The sequence below is a fragment of the Oncorhynchus nerka genome, linkage group LG22 (genome assembly GCF_034236695.1).
Source record: "Oncorhynchus nerka isolate Pitt River linkage group LG22, Oner_Uvic_2.0, whole genome shotgun sequence".
Classification (NCBI taxonomy): Eukaryota; Metazoa; Chordata; class Actinopteri; order Salmoniformes; family Salmonidae; genus Oncorhynchus; species Oncorhynchus nerka.
The window spans coordinates 80,550,713-80,569,572 of record NC_088417.1 but is presented as its reverse complement, the minus strand read 5'-3'; the positions used below and the strand labels follow the sequence as shown (position 1 = coordinate 80,569,572).

General features: G+C 44.3%; 1 protein-coding gene across 1 annotated transcript in view; it reads left to right on the top strand.

Moving 5' to 3' along the window:
- LOC115105816 (lysine-specific demethylase 2B-like) overlaps positions 1-18,860 on the top strand; it is a 50,865-nt gene that overhangs the window by 9,246 nt on the left and 22,759 nt on the right. Inside the window, exons 9-12 of the mRNA XM_065007451.1 lie at positions 22-137; positions 5,081-5,207; positions 5,538-5,947; positions 6,059-6,145. Coding sequence (XP_064863523.1) covers positions 22-137; positions 5,081-5,207; positions 5,538-5,947; positions 6,059-6,145 — 740 coding nt within the window. The remainder of the gene's footprint in view (positions 1-21; positions 138-5,080; positions 5,208-5,537; positions 5,948-6,058; positions 6,146-18,860) is intronic.

Genomic DNA, 18,860 nt, shown 5'->3' with positions numbered 1-18,860 from the left:
TCCCTGGCTGTCCCGTTTCAGGCTGGATTCATGCAGTCTACACCCCCGAGGACACACTGGTGTTCGGAGGCAACATTCTGCACAGCTTTAACATTCCCATGCAACTCTCAATCTATGAGATAGAGAACAGGACTAAGGTAGGCTGTCTCATACAGGTGTTCCAGTACTGATGCTTCACTCCACCTCTGACCTGCTCCATTAGTGAAACCATTAGTGAAACTAAACTGTGTCTCTACAATGAAGATGGATGGGGAAAAAGCCTCACCTCATACAAACAAGTCTAGGTCACTTAGTGTGCTATGTCAATGAGTATGAGAACTGAATAGTCTCTTCCTCAGCCCCTACCTCTGTTTTTTTACAGATCTGAACTGGATAGGGGAAGTTGGGAAGCTAGGGATTGAAACAAGGCAGGAATGTGACACAAAGGCCCAGGTGCTGAACATTCTGTCATTTGCATTACCATCCAATTGAGAAACAGACTGATGTGCTAATGATGGCGCGGATGAGGTCTGTGCCCGCAAAAAAAAATCCATCCATATTCATAGTCTGTGACAGCGGTTCATGTAAAATCAGAATACAGCGCTAAAAGGGCAGAAATGAATCACGGAGCTTGTTGTGTCATATTGGCTTAATCTCTCGTGGAGAGATCCTGCGCGTAAACCAAAGAATCTGACACTGACTATTTGGATGTATAATTGGGCAAAGGTGGTGCTTAAGCAATTTTAAACTCCAGGGGTGATAAACACAGGTTCAATGAGTGGAGGGGAGGGGGTTTTGGCTGAGAATTTATTTTTGCTAGGGTGGAGACTTCGCAAACCAAACCGTATGGACCCAACGCAGCTGATCAAATTACCCAATATTTACATTCTGGGTTAACTGAGATTACATACTGGCAGCCTGAGACTGAAATACTTAAAGGAAATAGTGTTTCTCTTCTTTTCACAAACTCCCAGGGGCTTCTTATGTTGATGAAATATAGTGTATATGAGCCTATTGCTTTTGTGTGTATGCATGTGTTTGTACTGTATATGACCTAATGAGAGGAATGTCTAGAAATATTTCACTATTTTTATTCCGGTATTCTTTCCAATAATAAGATCGGAGTAGTTGCTGTAATGATATGGATGCTTGTCCTGCAGGCTTTGAGATTTATATGGATACTTGGCTAAATGTAGCTTTCTCAGTTATGATGGATAGCTGGTTAGAAGAGTCAGCTTTGTTGAAAGTACAGTACTATTTTTGTTTCTGCTGGAAAAGAGGTATGAGAGAAACAGAGACAGTTTCATATGCTCCCCAGGGCTTGGCGTTGCGTTCACTCTATTTTTACACCTCAACACAGAAATGGAGCTGGAGAAAGAAAGGATTATCACTGAAAAGTGTTGATCTGTATGAAATCATCTCAGCGAGATAAATATAGCTGTGTTTCTTAGAGGAGAGTGGGAATCAGATCATGCTGCTGTGTCTGAGAGGGCAAGCTCTCCCTGGAGAGATGGGAATGAATGGAAGAGCTTGGCCTTGAACAGGGCCTCTGGTTTGCCAGTGTGTGTTTAACGTAACCGTTGTCTCTATCAAATGCAGTTGAATTGTTCAACTAGTTTCTTACACGACATGACCAAAAGTATGCAATCCAGTCAGACACAAGCATTAGTGAGGTCGGAAGCTGATGTTGGATGATTATGCCTGGCTCGCAGTAGGCTTTCCAATTCATCACAGAGGTGTTTTATGGGGTTGAGATCAGGGCTCTGTGTAGGCCAGTTAAGTTCTTACACACCGATCTCGACAAACCATTTCTTTATGGACCTCGCTTTGTGCACTGGGGAATTGTCATGCTGAAACAGGAAAGGGCCTTCCCCCAAACTGTTGCCACCAAGTTGGAAGCACAGAATCGACTAGAATGTAATTGTATGCTGTAGTGTTAAGATTTCTCTTCACTGGAACTAAGGGGCCAAGCCCGAACCATGAAAAACCGCCACAGACCATTATTCCCCCTCCACCAAACTTTACAGTTGGCACTATGTATTAGGGCAGGTAGCGTTCTCCTGGCATCCGCCAAACCCAGATTCGTCCGTCGGACTGCCAGATGGTGAAGCGCGATTCATAAAATCACATTTTATTTGTCACATGCGCCGAATAAAACCGGTGTAGCATTCCACAGTAAGGTTGAGTTTACAAGCCCTTAACCAACAATGCAGTTTTAGAAAAATATTTACGAAATAAACTGAAGTAAAAATTAAGAGCAACAATAAAATAACAATAACGAGGCTATATACAGGGGGTACCGGTATTGAGTCAATGTGTGGGGGTACAGGTTAGTTGAGGTAATATGTACGTGTAGGTAGGGGTAAAGCGAAGATGTATAGATAATATACAGCGAGTAGTAGCAGCAGCGCCAAAAAAGAAAGGAGAAGGGGGGGTCAGTGCAAATAGTCCGGGTAGCCATTTGATTAGCTGTTCAGCAGTCTTATAGCCTGGGGGTCGAAGCTGTTAAGGAGCCTTTTGGACCTAGACTTGGCACTCCGGTACTGCTTGCCGTGCGGTAGCAGAGAGAACAATCTATGACCAGAGTGGCTGGAGTCTCAAGCAATTTTTAGGTCCTTCCTCTGACACCACCTGGTATAGAGGTCCTGGATGGCAGGAAGCTTGGCCCCAGTGATGTAATGGGCCGTACACACTACCCTCTGTAGTGCCTTGAGGTCGGTGGCCGAGCAGTTGCCATACCAGGCAGTGATGCAACCAGTTAGGATGCTCTCGAGGGTGCAGCTGTAGAACCTTTTGAGGATCTGAGGACCCATGCCAAATATTTTCAGTCTCCTGAGGGGGAATAGGTTTTGTTTTGCCCTCTTCACGACTGTCTTGGTGTGTTTAGACCATGATAGTTTGTTGGTAATGTGGTCACCAATGAACTTGAAGCTCTCAACCTGCTCCACTACAACCCCATCGACGAGAAAGGGGGCGTTCTTGGCCCTCCTTTTCCTGTAGCCCACGATCATCTCCTTTGTCTTGATCACGTTGAGGGAAAGGTTGTTGTCCTGGCACCACACTGTCAGTTCTCTGACCTCCCTATAGGCTGTGTCATTGTTGCCGGTGATCAGGCCTACCACCGTGCTTGGCCGTGCAGTCCTGTCAAGAAGTCCAGGATCCAGTTGCAGGGGGAGGTGTTTAGTCCCAGGGTCCTTAACTTAGTGATGAGCTTTGAGGGCACTATGGTGTTGAACGCTGAGCTGTTGTCAATTAACAGCATTCTCACATACGTGTTCCTTTTGTTCAGGTGGGAAAGGGCAGTGTGGAGTGCAATAGAGATTGTGTCATCTGTGGATCTGTTGGGGTGGTAGGCAAGTTGGAGTGGGTCTATGGTTTCTGGGATGATGGTGTTAATGTGAGCCATGACCAGCCTTTCAAAGCACTTCATGGCTACAGATGTGAGTGCTATGGGTCGGTAGTCATTTAGGCAGGTTACCTTGGTGTTCTAGGGCACAGGGACTATGGTGGTCTGCTTGAAACATGTAGGTATTACGGACTCGGCCAGGGACGTGTTGAAAATGTCAGTGAAGACACTTGCCAGTTGATCAGGGCATGCTCGGAGTACACATCTTGATAATCCGCCTGGCCTTGTGAATATTGACCTGTTTAAAGGTCTTTCTCACGTCGGCTATGGCGAGCGTGAGCACACAGTTGTCCGGAACAGCTGGTTCTCTCATGCATGCTTCACTGTTGCTTGCCTCGAAGCGAGCATAGAAGTCATTTAGCTCGTTTGGTAGGGTTCATCACTCCAGAGAACGTGTTTGACCTGCTCCAGAGTTCAATGGCGACGAGCTTGACACCACTCCAGCTGGCACTTGACATTGCGCATGGTGATCTTAGGCTTGTGTGCGGCTGCTCTGCCATGGTACCCCTTTCATGAAGCTCCCGACGAACAGTTCTTGTGCCGATGGTACTTCCAGAGGCAGTTTGAAATACGGAGTGTTTCAACCGAGGACAGACGATTTTTATGCGTTTCAGCACTTTGCGGTCCTGTTGTGAGCTTGTGTGGCCTACCACTTTGCAGCTGAGCCGTTGTTGCTCCTAGACATTTCCACTTCACAATAACCGTACTTACAGTTGACCAGGGCAGAAATTGGACAAACTGACTTTTTTGAAAAGGTGGCATCCTATGACGGTGCCATGTTGAAAGTCACTGAGCTCTTCAGTAAGGCCATTCTACTGCCAATGTTTGTCTATGGAGATTGCATGGCTGTGTGCTTGATTTTTTATATTTTTTATACCCCTGTCACCAATGGGTGTGGCTGAAATAGCAGACTCTACAAATGTGAAAGTATTTCCACATACTTTTGTAGCAGTATATAGTAGCAGTCAAAAGTTTGGACATGCTGTGGTAGCCATGCTGGTTAAGTGTGCTTTGAATTCTAAATAAATCACTGACCGTGTCACCAGCAAAACACACCATCACACCACCACCTCCTCCTCCTCACGATGGGAAACACACATGCGGAGATCATCCATTCACCTACTCTGTGTCTTACGAAGACACGACAGGGAACCAAAAATCTCAAATTTGGACAGATCAAAGGACAGATTACTACGGGTCTAATGTCCATTGCTTGTGTTTCTTGGCCCAAGCAAGTCTCTTATTCTTATTGGTGTCCTTTAGTTGTAGTTTCTTTGCAGCAATTCGACCATGAAGGCCTGATTTACACAGTTTCCTCTGAACAGTTGATGTTGCGGTGTGTCTGTCACTTGAACTCTGTGAAGCATTTATTTGGGATGCAATTTCTGAGGCTTGTAAAATCTGATTAATTTACCTTTGCAGCAGAAGTAATTCTGGGTCTTCCTCTCCTGTGGCGATCCTCATGTTTTAGCCTAGAGTAAATGATAACTGTCTAGTCCCAGACATTAGGCCTACTGCTTGAGTATTAATACAGAAGGAAGTAAATAAACCACCAGACCTACAGTGAAGATTAGGCGTTAACTCTTGTTAATCATTACAAAATGGTAGCAGACTAAACATGGGAATGACTTCCCTCATTGTCTTTTTAGAGACTTTTGTTCTCTTAATGACATTTTCTCTCCAAACTCGTTTCAGGTTCATTCCAAGTTCCGCTACCCGTTCTACAATGAGATGTGCTGGTATGTCCTGGAGAGGTACGTGCACTGCCTGACCAAGCGCTCCCATCTCGCTCCGGAGTTTCACAGAGATCCTCTGCTAATCGGTGAGTGAGCCCAACTAATGGAGCTGTTTAACCAGTGCCCCGGGTGTGTCAATGAATGCTGCTTCAATCTTTCTTATATCCCTAGAGCTCCTGCCTTGCACTCTTGTTGTAATTACCACTCACAAGTGGGTAACACTCTAATCCTTTGCTAAGAGACAATGTTATAACACTTCTGACCTCTGTTTAATCAGTGAGACTGCGTTATCACAGAAATGATAGCTAGCATGATGAAAGTGACAGAAATTATAATCTGATCGGAATGGTTACACATATGGAACACATCAGACTGGTCCTTTAGTCTTCTCTCATCCTCCTCCTGCACTTCTTCAGATTTGGAGACGAAGCTGAGCACTGAGAGCCCTTCCTCTGACTCGCGGAGTCAGGACATGGACGAGGAGGACTCCTGCGAGACGCAGCAGGAACGAGATGAACGGAGTGACAGGTCAGCATTTGATGACCCCTGCTCTCCTGATAACAGGAAGGGTAAACCCAGCGTCCCTCAGCCTCTTAAAGCTGCCTTGGATGATAGCTGCAACCCCACCTCCATCCAGCCTCCAGAGTTCACCAAAACCCCCTCTGGTTCGCCAGGCTCAGAGTCTCAGAGTAAATGGACTCATTTGACTGAGTTTGAACTGAAGGGCCTTAAGGCCCTGGTGGAGAAGCTGGAAGCACTCCCTGAAAATAAGAAATGTGTCCCAGATGGTATGGAGGACCCCCAGGCCCTGCTGGATGACATGAAGGTATGTGCCTATCCCAGCTCAGCTCTAATGTATTTTCTGTCTCTGTATAAATATTTGGACGTACCATTACAAAACACAGGAACTTACATTACTCTTTTACCCGTTCCCCAGGTTGTCTTGAAGGAACATGAAGACGATGATCCCAAAATGGCTGCCACTGGTGTACCTGTGGTGTGCTGGCCCAAGAAGTCTACCAAGGTGAGATGCGGTGTTTATAGCCTCAGTATTGTCATTCATCTGTCATCTGAAAGCCTGCCCATATTCATACTCTGTCTTGGCCTAGTAGAGCAGGGTGTATATCGTGATTTTGGTACTCGTGTTTCTCTCTCCTCTCTCTCAAACTAGATTATCTTCTTCCCTAGAGCAGTGGTTGTACTTATTTGCATAATTTTGATTTAGCGGGCTGCAGAATTGCCTAACGAGGGAGATAATGAGATTTTCTGTTTTTTTTTGCTCCTCATCTCTTCCATGTCACAGCTGGGTCTCATCCACAGTGTCTGTCATTGTTGGATAATTAACACTGTTCTGCTTCATCTTGTTTACCAAGTGAGGGCTTTGAGTTTACTGATAAAAGGTTAACTACAACTATGCTCCTTATGGGTGATCTATCTAGGCCTATTGATCAGCTTGACAAATAATTTGCAAATAAGTCTGATTTATTATTTTGTATCGAAGTCCAAAAATGCTTAATTGTGTCACTGCATCTCATTAGACATCACTTCTACTGTTGTATTGACTAAGACAGAATGGGGATTGAGGGGAGGAGTGGCGGCATGATAGAAAATTATCTGTGTGAAGCCCCTTTTGATCTTTAACTTCCTGTACTGCATTAAAAGCTCCAACCACAGTACAGCTGGACATAAAGTAGAAGCCAGAGCAGAGCAATCAAAGCCAGATTCACTGATGCAGCGGGCAGGCAGGAAAGCAACAGACTAGATCCCTTACAAAGAAGTGTGCTGTGGACACAGTAGCACATAGCTGCATATGGGATGGATTTTGATCATAGAAATCTGTTGTCTGCTGCTCCCCCTATACGTCGTTGATCAATTTAAAGGCCAGCTGCTGATTCTGTGGGCTCTTTGTGTGTTCCTTTTGGAATAAAACACCATCTGTCTCTCTATTGGCTGAATTTGTCTGGTCTTCCTTCCCAGTGATCCGGCTCATGTAGGAATATCCCCAAACTGGTTCTGCATTCTCCTTCCTGACTGGAAGAAGGTGGGGCTCCACTGCACGTATTCAAATACCTTATCTGCATATGGTCTCCCCATTGGCTGCACTGTCTCCCTGTACTCCTTCCTCCCAGAGACCTAACCATTCCCTATTCATGAGCTAGCCTGCTCTGCTCTGCTGTGTATATTGCCTTTGCTGGAAGATTGTGGAGCAGGAGGGAGGGATGTGCGGTAGACGGCAGCAGCAGCTGGATGAGGAGGAGGCTCAGGCTGGGGCGGGCTGCAGCCATGTCAGTTTGCTGTGAGTTGGTCAGGGTATGAAAAACAGCCATGGCCATGTCGCTGAGCACTGACGATGGGGATTACGACTCAGAGGCTGAGCAGGTTGGTTAGCGCACTGAACTCCCCGGGACATAGCAGAGGAGAGGAGAGAAATGTGTCTGTCTGTGAGGCACAGTTAATTGAGCTGATTGTTGTATGGAAAGGGGCCACCTGAAGAGAAATGCTGCTTCTGTTTCTGTGTTAGCCTCCTTTCTTGTGTTCTTTATTTTCTTCCCTGTGCTTGTAGGTTGATTTACAGGTTGTGTGTGGGTGTGTGTGTGCCTGAGAAATGCAGTAAGGAGGTGAGATGGCACAGACCGTTCAGACAGCAGCGTCAGTCCTCAGGGAAACTACTGGTTGTTCCAGAACAGGGAAGAGAAACGAGATAAACAAGAATGTGTGTGAGAGATCAGGCAGAAAGATGCAGATTATAGATGAATATTTAATAGGTTCAATTGTATGAACAGGGAAGAATACATCTGATACATTTAATATATTTATTGTGCCTGCAATTGTGTATGATAATGAGGGAATATAGTTGATGTGTACCGTATGAATTGGCTATGGCATGTAAATGAGCCAGGAGATTGTGCATGTAAACGCTGAGGAAGATTGTGTTTGTGTATAGACTCCTCTGCCACATAGTCATAGCACTGCATTCCACAGCCCCTTCCAATTATACACTGACTGTGAGTGTGTTTATCATTGGATACAGTTGAATTATTTTCGATCCTGCCACAGATGAGATGGCAGATTATATTTTTTTCCTCCCTGTCGCTGTTGATATCAACACAATATTTGTATGTGGTGGTGTTGTTCGATAGGAATGTGCATGTTTTTGGTGTTAAAAAAACAAAACATATCACCTCCATCTCAACGGTCTGGTTGCAGATTATTATATATTTTTTTACAGTACCTATGAGATAGGTTTATTGAGATAAATGCTTTTGAGTTGTTATATCAAGAGCAAATTCATTAGGCTTGTAAATGCCCCAGAAGCCCACAATAACAGTGTCAATGTTTGGACAACTGTTTTTTTTTTTTACAGTACCTCTGGGCGCTCACTGTGCCTCAGTCTAAGAGAGCCTTGCATCTATTATTCCTCGCTCGCATTTCCTCTTGAAGTTTACCAGCAGTGGTGTTTTATCTAAGATCACACATCGTGTTTGTTTGTGCTGTATGACTGATTGGGCGTATGCCTGTGTGGATATGGGCTATTCAAGTTGAGCAGGTCTTCCTGTGTTCCACTGTGACGCAGTAGGTTATTACACTGTGGCACATACTCCAACTCCTCTGCTGAACCTCAGCTTTGCTGAGCTAAGGAATAGCACGCTGGTTTGTAGAGGAATGTTCATCATCATACCTTAGATCTAGGGTCCTGTGTCTTGGTTAATCATGTCACATGACCTGGATTTTCAGCATTATTTTAAGCCTTTTCCAGAAATGAGAATTAGACCAAAAATGAAAGCAATTGTCTGAGGATGGTTCTGGACCATCTGACATAAAAAGAAAATGGGACAGCTTTGATAAAAAAGCGTTAAATAAAGATTAAAATCCATGTCATGTGACATGATTAACCAAATCACAGGGCCCTACTAGCTAGCTACATAACATGCCTACATGTGTGCTCTGGTAATAAATGACATAGTTTACAGATAACAATCCTTTTAGGCATGGAAGGCTTTGACGCTGATGAGATGGATAAGCTACATTTCTGTCATTGCATGTCCTTGCAAGGAGATATTATGCTCCCTGTACAGTCTCCATTTAGGATATGATGAGGAACATCTTATGTCACTCAGTGACCTGGGCTTCCTGAGACTGACTGATGGGTCAGTTCAGGTTCTGTAAAGTTAGTTTCACTTCCTCTTTTTAGATGGAGATTTACACCCTTCTGTCACTGTCCTGCAGGATTCCCAATCCTATTATGTTTTTGTGTTGCTGGGAGACGAGAACATTTTCAAGACAATGTGGAGAGCTGTCTGGACCATATTTTCTCATGTAAGGTCCGTGGTCCTTTGGGGTCAGGTCCGATCTGACAGCGATAGATCTACTCCTTTGAGGCAGATTAACTTGAAAATCACTGAATGCTGTCAGGTAACCTGTTGGCTTATGACTTTTAATATGGGCAAATGGATCCTCTGTCATTGTCTATGGTTGCTTGTGACAGATATGTCAAGGAGGTGACAGGACAGATCATAGAACACTGTATGTTAGGGCTGGGAATTGCCAGGGACCTCACGGTACAATATTATCACGATACTTAGGTGCCGATAAGATATGTATTATGATTCTATATGTATTGCGATCCGATACTGCGATTTGATGTTTCAAACATATTGCTGACTGTACAGTGCATTCAGAAACTATTCAGACCATTTAGACTTTTAACACGTGTTATTACATTATATCCTTATTCTAAAATTGATGAAAAACATTTTTCCATCAATTTACACAATACCCCATAATGACAAAGAGAAAACAGGTTTTTAGAAATGTTATCAAATTTATAAAATACAAAAACCATACCTTATTTACATAAATATTCAGACCCTTTGCTATGAGACTCGAAATTGAGCCCCAGTCCATCCTGTTTTCATTGATCATCCTCGAGATGTTTCTCCTACTTGATTGAAGTCCACCTGTTGTCCAGAAGGAGAACCATCTTTGCAGCACTCCACCAATCAGGCCTCTATGGTAGAGTGGCCAGACGGAAGCCACTCCTCAGTAAAAGGAACATGTCAGCCCGCTTGGATTTTGCCAAAAGGCACTTAAAGAAACAAGATTCCTCTGGGCTTTTGCCAAAAGGCACTTAAAGAAACAAGATTTCTCTGGGCTGATGAAACCAAGATTGAACTCTTTGGCCTGAATGCCAAGTGTTACATCTGGGGGAAACCTGGCACCATCCCTACGGTGAAGCATAGTGTTGGCAGCATCATGCTGTGAAGATGTTTTTCAGTGGAAGGGACTGGGAGACTAGTCAGGATCGAAGGAAAGATGAATGGCGCAAAGTACAGGATCTGAGACTGGGGCGAAGGTTCACCTTCCAACAGGACAATGACCCTAAGCCAAGACAATGCAGGAGTGGCTTTGGGACAAGTCTCTGAATGTCCTTGAATGGCCCAGCCAGAGCCTGGATTAGAACCCGATCGAACATCTCTGGAGAGACCTGAAAATAGCTGTGCAGTAACACTCCCCGTCCAACCTGACAGAGCTTGAGAGGATCTGCAGAGAATAATTGGAGAAACTCTCCAAATACAGCTGTGCCAAGCTTGTAGCGTCATACTCAAAGACTCGAGGCTGTAATCACTGCCAAAGGTGCGTCAACAAAGTACTGAGTAAAGGGTCTGAATACTTATGTAAATGTGATATTTGGCATGGGTCCCCAGATCCTCAAAAGGTTCTACAGCTGCACCATCGAGAGCATCCTGACCGGTTGCATCACCGCCTGGTATGGAAACTGCTTGGCATCTGTCCGCAAGGCACTACAGAGGGTGTTGCGAACGGCCCAGCCAAGCTTCCTGCCATCCAGGACCTATATAATGGGCAGTGTCAGAGGAAAGCCCATAAAATTGTCAGAGACTCCAGTCTCTATAGGCTGTTTTCTCTGCTAGCGCACGGCAAGAGGTACCTGAGCGCCAAGTCTCGTACCAAAAGGCTCCTCAACAGCTTCCACCCCCAAGCCATAAGATGACTGAACAATTCATAAAATCGCCAACGGACAATTTACATTGGACCCCCTCCCCCCTCCCTTTTTGTACACTGATGCTACTCACTGTTTGTTTGTTACCTATGCATAGTCACTTCTCCCCTACCTACATGTACAGATTATCTCATCTAGCCTGTACCCCCCGCACAATGACTCGGTACCGGTGAACCCTGTATATAGCCTTTTTATTCTTATTGTGTTCATTTTTATTATTATTTATTATTTTAGTCTACTTGGTAAATATTTTCTTCTTCTTGAACTGCACTGTTGGTTAAGGGCTTGTAAGTAAGCATTTCAAGTCTACACTTGTCGTATTCGGCGCTTGTGACAAAGTTTAAAAATATATATTTTAATTTTATCTTGATACATTTTCAAAAATGTCAACCTGTTTTTGCTTTGATTATTGGGTATTGTATGTAGACTGATTTAGGGAAAAAACGATTTAATCTATTTTAGAATAAGGCTGTAACGTAACAAAATGTGGAAAAAGTCAAGGGGTCTGAATACTTCCCACTGTATGTCTGCTGCAGAGAGACAAGAGAGAGCATAAGAAAACAAGTCTTCTTTACTTATCTGCACTTCCTCTCTGGCCCCGAGTCTGTAATCCAAACAGAGATCCTTGGATTCCACCACAGATTATAGATGCCCCCAATATCTAAAATAAAATATTATTTATCCTAGATCTCTGATCACCCCAGCCTAGCCACTCTGCTTGGTGTACACTTGTTTTAGGATAAGTCTAGAACAAGACAAGGTTTAGCCTCTGACCCTGATGTTCTTCTCTGATAGGTTATTTGCGTTTTCTCTGTCCAGTGGTAGCAGCACTTGGTTGGCTACCCAACTCTCTCTACATGTCACAGGAATAGTAGGAAGTCTGTTGTTGCTATGCTGATCCTTGGAAAATGTGCACTGCTGATGTTGCTATAGAAATCTGATACACCTGATTGGCTGTGGCTGTTTTTTGTTCCGTTCCTTGCTGTAATTGTGATCACTGATTTCTCTCATCTCTTCCTACTGCTCTCACTAGGCTAGGTGGAGAATGTTATGATGACATAACCATTCTATTGAATTCAAACACCTCATTACATCATGCAAATTCTTCCGAAGCGGTTTGTGGTTTTATTCTTGCAAAACCTGTTAGTCCTGCTGGTTAGTCATTGAGTGAGGATAGGGAGGAGGTGGAGTGTGCACAGCTTAGTGATTTAGTATGAAGATCAAAGGGATTAGTGAATTAGCAATTTCAATGTTGTTATTATTCTGACTCACATAGTGTTTTGCATAATGCTCTTCAGATAGAAATATAAAGCAGTACACACCCAGTGTTGCTGGTGCAGCTCTGAGCAGTCAGTCAGCATTCACCTGCATTTCCTTAGTACATGCCCTTTCCAACTGAAAATCACAGGATGGTGGGAAAGTAACACATGTTCTGTACCGTGGGTTGCTGTGGAAACTAGTGCCTGCTGGATATCTACCATTTGAATTCACAGTAACCACATTTCCTCTGGTATAGCTCGTGCCCCATCACCATATACTGTACACAGCTAGGTTATATACTGAACAAAAATCTAAACACAACATGTAAAGTGTTGGTCCCATGTTTCACGAGCTGAAATAATAGATATGAAGTCAGTATGAGGGTTAGCTCAAGATAGAATGAAAGGTGGCTAGTGCATGGAAGAGTATCTGTAGAGTTCAAAAAGTACTTGCACTCAACCATGAAGAGGAATAACCCAAAGAGGCCAAGATGCAAAAATAATATCATTCATTTAATCCACACTCAAAATAATACAGAAAGTGCAAGGTGCTAATAAAACATTCAATAAACTGAGCATACGTTTTGGCCTCATGCCTTCATCAGTGCTGTACAAACAAATGAAGAAAACACGCACTTAAAACATCTGCTGTGCATAACAGGCGCAACAGGTGCAAGCAGATAGTTAATTAGAGATTGGCAAATGGGGAGTCTGCATAATAAAAAGGAATATGTAAAGTATCAAAAATTGACAATTTGTAAGGTATAATTGGAAAGAGACAATAATCTGGGCTACATAGCAATATCAGAAGCAATAGATATGAAATACTTGAGTAGGCTAAAAAGCTCAGAGATCCCATACACACAAAAAGCTTATTTCTCTCAAATTTTGTGCAGACATTTGTTTACATCCCTGTTAGTGAGCGTTTCTTCTTTGCCAAGACAATCCATCCCCCTGACAGGTGTGGCATATCAAGAACCTGATTAAACGGCATGATCATTACACAGGTGCACCTTGTACTGGGGACAATAAAGGCCACTCAAAATGTGCAGTTTTGTCAAATAACACAATGCCACAGATGTCATGGAATGAATTGGGCCATGTATCGTGAGATTTTGAGTGAAAACCTCTCATCAGCAAGGGCATTGAAGATGAAATGTGGCTGGGTCTTTCAGCATGACAATGATCCCAAACACACCACCCAGGCAACGAAGGAGTGGCTTCGTAAGAAGCATTTCAAGGTCCTGGAGTGGCCTAGCCAGTCTCCAGATCTCAACCCCATAGAAAATCTTTGGAGGGAGTTGAAAGTCCGTGTTGCCCAGCAACAGCCCCAAAACATCACTGCTCTAGAGGAGATCTGCATGGAGGAATGGGCCAAAATACCAGCAACAGTGTGAAAACCTTGTGAAGACTTACAGAAAACGTTTGACCTCTGTCATTGCCAACAAAGGGTATATTACAAAGTATTGAGATAAACTTTTGTTATTGACCAAATACTTATTTTCCACCATAATTTGCAAATAAATTCATTAAAAATCCTACAATGTGATTTTCTGGATTTTTTTTCCTCATTTTGTCTGTCATAGTTGAAGTGTACCTATGATGAAAATTACAGGCCTCTCATCTTTTTAAGTGGGAGAACTTGCACAATTGGTGGCTGACTAAATACTTTTTTTGCCCCACTGTAGATGGCAATTTGAAAGCACAGAGATAACGTGACGAGATCCTGAGACCCATTGTCAAAAAATGCAGAACCAAGAACAGATACAGCCCTTGGTTCACTCCAGACCTGACTGCCCTCGACCAGCACAAAAACATCCTGTGGCGGACTGCAATAGCATCGAATAGCCCCTGTGATATGCAACTGTTCAGGGAAGTCAGGAACCAATACACACAGTCAGTCAGGAAAGCTAAGGCCAGCTTCTTCAGGCAGAAGTTTGCATCCTGTAGCTCCAACTCCAAAAAGTTCTGAGACACTGTGAAGTCCATGGAGAACAAGAGCACCTCCTCCCAGCTGCCCACTGCACTGAGGCTAGGTAACACGGTCTCCACCGATAAATCCACGATTATCGAAAGCTTCAATAAGCACTTCTCAACGGCTGGCCATGCCTTCCGCCTGGCTACTCCAACCTCGGCCAACAGCTCCGCCCCCCCCGCAGCTCCTCACCCAAGCCTCTCCAGGTTCTCCTTTACCCAAATCCAGATAGCAGATGTTCTGAAAGAGCTGCAAAACCTAGACCCGTACAAATCAGCTGGGCTTGACAATCTGGACCCTCTATTTCTGAAACTATCTGCCGCCATTGTCGCAACCCCTATTACCAGCCTGTTCAACCTCTCTTTCATATCGTCTGAGATCCCCAAGGATTGAAAGCTGCCGCAGTCATCCCCTCTTCAAAGGGGAGACACCCTGGACCCAAACTGCTATAGACCTATATCCATCCTGCCCTGCCTATCTAAGGTCTTCGAAAGCCAAGTCAACAAACAGGTCACTGACCATCTCGAATCCCACCGTACCTTCTCCGCTGTGCAATCTGGTTTCCGAGCCGGTCACGGGTGCACCTCAGCCACGCTCAAGGTACTAAACGATATCATTACCGCCATCGATAAAAGACAGTACTGTGCAGCCGTCTTCATCGACCTCGCCAAGGCTTTCGACTCTGTCAATCACCATATTCTTATCGGCAGACTCAATAGCCTCGGTTTCTCGGATGACTGCCTTGCCTGGTTCACCAATTACTTTGCAGACAGAGTTCAGTGTGTCAAATCGGAGGGCATGCTGTCCGGTCCTCTGGCAGTCTCTATGGGGGTGCCACAGGGTTCAATTCTCGGGCCGACTCTTTTCTCTGTATATATCAATGATGTTGCTCTTGCTGCGGGCGATTCCCTGATCCACCTCTACGCAGACGACACCATTCTATATACTTTCGGCCCGTCATTGGACACTGTGCTATCTAACCTCCAAACGAGCTTCAATGCCATACAGCACTCCTTCCGTGGCCTCCAACTGCTCTTAAACGCGAGTAAAACCAAATGCATGCTTTTCAACCGATCGCTGCCTGCACCCGCATGCCCGACTAGCATCACCACCCTGGATGGTTCCGACCTTGAATATGTGGACATCTATAAGTACCTAGGTGTCTGGCTAGACTGCAAACTCTCCTTCCAGACTCACATCAAACATCTCCAATCGAAAATCAAATCAAGAGTCGGCTTTCTATTCCGCAACAAAGCCTCCTTCACTCACGCCGCCAAGCTTACCCTAGTAAAACTGACTATCCTACCGATCCTCGATTTCGGCGATGTCATCTACAAAATGGCTTCCAACACTCTACTCAGCAAACTGGATGCAGTCTATCATAGTGCCATCCGTTTTGTCACCAAAGCACCTTATACCACCCACCACTGCGACTTGTATGCTCTAGTCGGCTGGCCCTCGCTACATATTCGTCGCCAGACCCACTGGCTCCAGGTCATCTACAAGTCCATGCTAGGTAAAGCTCCGCCTTATCTCAGTTCACTGGTCACGATGGCAACACCCATCCGTAGCACGCGCTCCAGCAGGTGTATCTCACTGATCATCCCTAAAGCCAACACCTCATTTGGCCGCCTTTCGTTCCAGTACTCTGCTGCCTGTGACTGGAACGAACTGCAAAAATCGCTGAAGTTGGAGACTTTTATCTCCCTCACCAACTTCAAACATCAGCTATCTGAGCAGCTAACCGATCGCTGCAGCTGTACATAGTCTATTGGTAAATAGCCCACCCATTTTCACCTACCTCATTCACATACTGTTTTTATACTGTTTTCTTTTTTTATTCATGTACTTTTCTGCTCTTTTGCACACCAATATCTCTACCTGTACATGACCATCTGATCATTTATCACTCCAGTGTTAATCTGCAAAATTATATTATTCGCCTACCTCCTCATGCCTTTTGCACACATTGTATATAGACTGCCCATTTTTTTTTTTCTACTGTGTTATTGACTTGTTAATTGTTTACTCCATGTGTAACTCTGTGTTGTCTGTTCACGCTGCTATGCTTTATCTTGGCCAGGTCGCAGTTGCAAATGAGAACTTGTTCTCAACTAGCCTACCTGGTTAAATAAAGGTGAAAAAAAATAAAATAAATTGTCGTGCCATTCATCCGCCGCAATCATCTCATGTTTGAGCATGATAATGCACGGGCCCATGTCGCAAAAATCTGTACACAATTCCTGGAAGCTGAAATTGTTCCAGTTCTTCCATGGCCTGCATACTCACCAAACGTGTCACCGATTTTGAGTAAGTTTGGAATGCTCTGGATTGACGTTTACGACAGCATGTTTCAGTTCCCGCCAATGTCCAGCAACTTCGCACAACCATTGAAGAGTGGGACCACATTCCACAATCAACAGTAAGATCAACTCTATGTGAAGATGTTGCACTGCATGAGGAAAATGGTCACACCAGATACTGACTGGATTTCTGATCCACGCATCTACTTATTTTTTTTTAAGGTGTCTGTGACCAATCGATGCATATCTGTTTTCCCAGTCATGTGAAATCCCATAGATTAGGGCCTAATTGACTGATTTCCTTATATGAACTGGATCTCCAGTAAAACTTTTTAAATTGTTGCATGTTGTGTTTTTTATATTTTTGTTCAGTGTATATACAGTACAAAAGTACATGGACACCTGCTCGTTGAATATTTCTTTCCAAAATCATGGACATTCATATGGATTTGGTCCCTCCTTTGCTGCTATAACAGCCTCCACTCTTCTGGGAAGACTTTCCACTAGACATTGGAACATTGCTGCTGGGACTTGCTTCCATTCAGCCACGAGCATTAGTGAGGTTTGGCACTGATGTTTGGCGATTCGGCCTAGTCGCAGTCGGCATTCCAATTCATCCCAAAGGTGTTCGATGGGGTTGAGGTCAGGGCTCTTTGCAGGCCAGTCAAGTTCTTCCACACTGATCTCGGCAAACCATTTCTGTATGGACCTCGCTTTGTGCACTGGGAAATTGTCATGCTGAACCAGGAATGGGCCTTCCCCAAACTGTTGCAACAAAGTTGGAAGCACAGAATGGTCTAGAATGTCATTGTTTGCTGTAGTTTTAAGAATTCCCTTCACTGGAACTAAATCAACTTGCGTACGCACGCGTGTGTCCGGTGTGGGCATGGTGTTAGGCTTGTGTGCAGCTTCGGCCATGGAAACCCATTTCATAAAGCTCCCGACAAACAGTTCTGAGGCTGACGTTGCCTCCAGAGGCAGTGTCGAACTCTGTAGTGAGTGTTGCAACCGAGGACAGGCGATTTTTACGTGCTAAGCACTTAACTTCTCGCTGCCCGGTTCTGTGAGCTTGTGTGGCCTACCAATTCGCGGCTGATCTGTTGTTGCTTCTAGACGTTTCCACTTCACAATAACAGCACTTACAGTTGACCGGGGCAGCTCTAGCAGGGCAGACATTTGACAAACTGACTTTTTGGAAAGGTAGTATCCTATGACGGTGCCACATTGAAAGTCACTGAGATCTTCAGTACGGACTATTCTACAGCCAATGTTTATCTATGGAAATTGCATGGCTGTGTGCTCCATTTTATACACCTGTCCGCAATGAGTGTGGCTGAAATAGCCGAATCCACTAACTTGAAGGGCTGCCCACATACTTTTGGCTATGTAGTGTATCTATGCCCATAACCATATATCAGTATGTGCTTCTTGGTGAAGTACATTATAACTCTGTGATCTATGGGTGAACGGTCGTGTTGAGTGCAGTATCTCTTTGAAGCATACTGAACAAAAGTATAAACGCAACATGCAACAATTTCAACGATTTTACAGTTAAATAAGGAAATCAGTCAATTAAAGTTAATTCATTAGGCCCTAATCTATGGATTTCACATGACTGAGCAGGGGCGCATCCAATTAGAATTAGATTTTCCCCACAAAAAGGGCTTTATTACAGACAAATTCTCCTCAGTTTCATCAGCTGTCTGGGTGACTGATCTCAGACGATCCCGCAGCTGAAGAAGCTTGATGTGGAGGTACTGGGATGGGCTGGTTACACATGGTCTGCGGTTGTGAGGCCAGATGGATGTACTGACAAATTCTCTAAAATGGCATTGGAGGTGGCTTATGGTAGAGAAATTAACATTAAATTCTCTGCCAACAGTTCTGGTGGACATTCCTGCAGTCAGCATGCCAATTGCACACTCTCTCTCAAAACTTGAGACATCTGTGGCATTGTGTTGTGACAACTGCACATTTTAGAGTGTCTTTTTATTGTCCCCAGCGCAAGGTCCATCTGTGTACTGATCATGCTGTTTAATCAACTTCTTGATATACCACACCTGTCAGGTGGATGCATTATCTTGGCAAATGAGAAATACTCACTAACAGGGATGTAAACAAACGTGCACAAATTTGGGAGAAATAACCTTTTTGTGAACATTTCTGGATCTTCAGCTCATGAA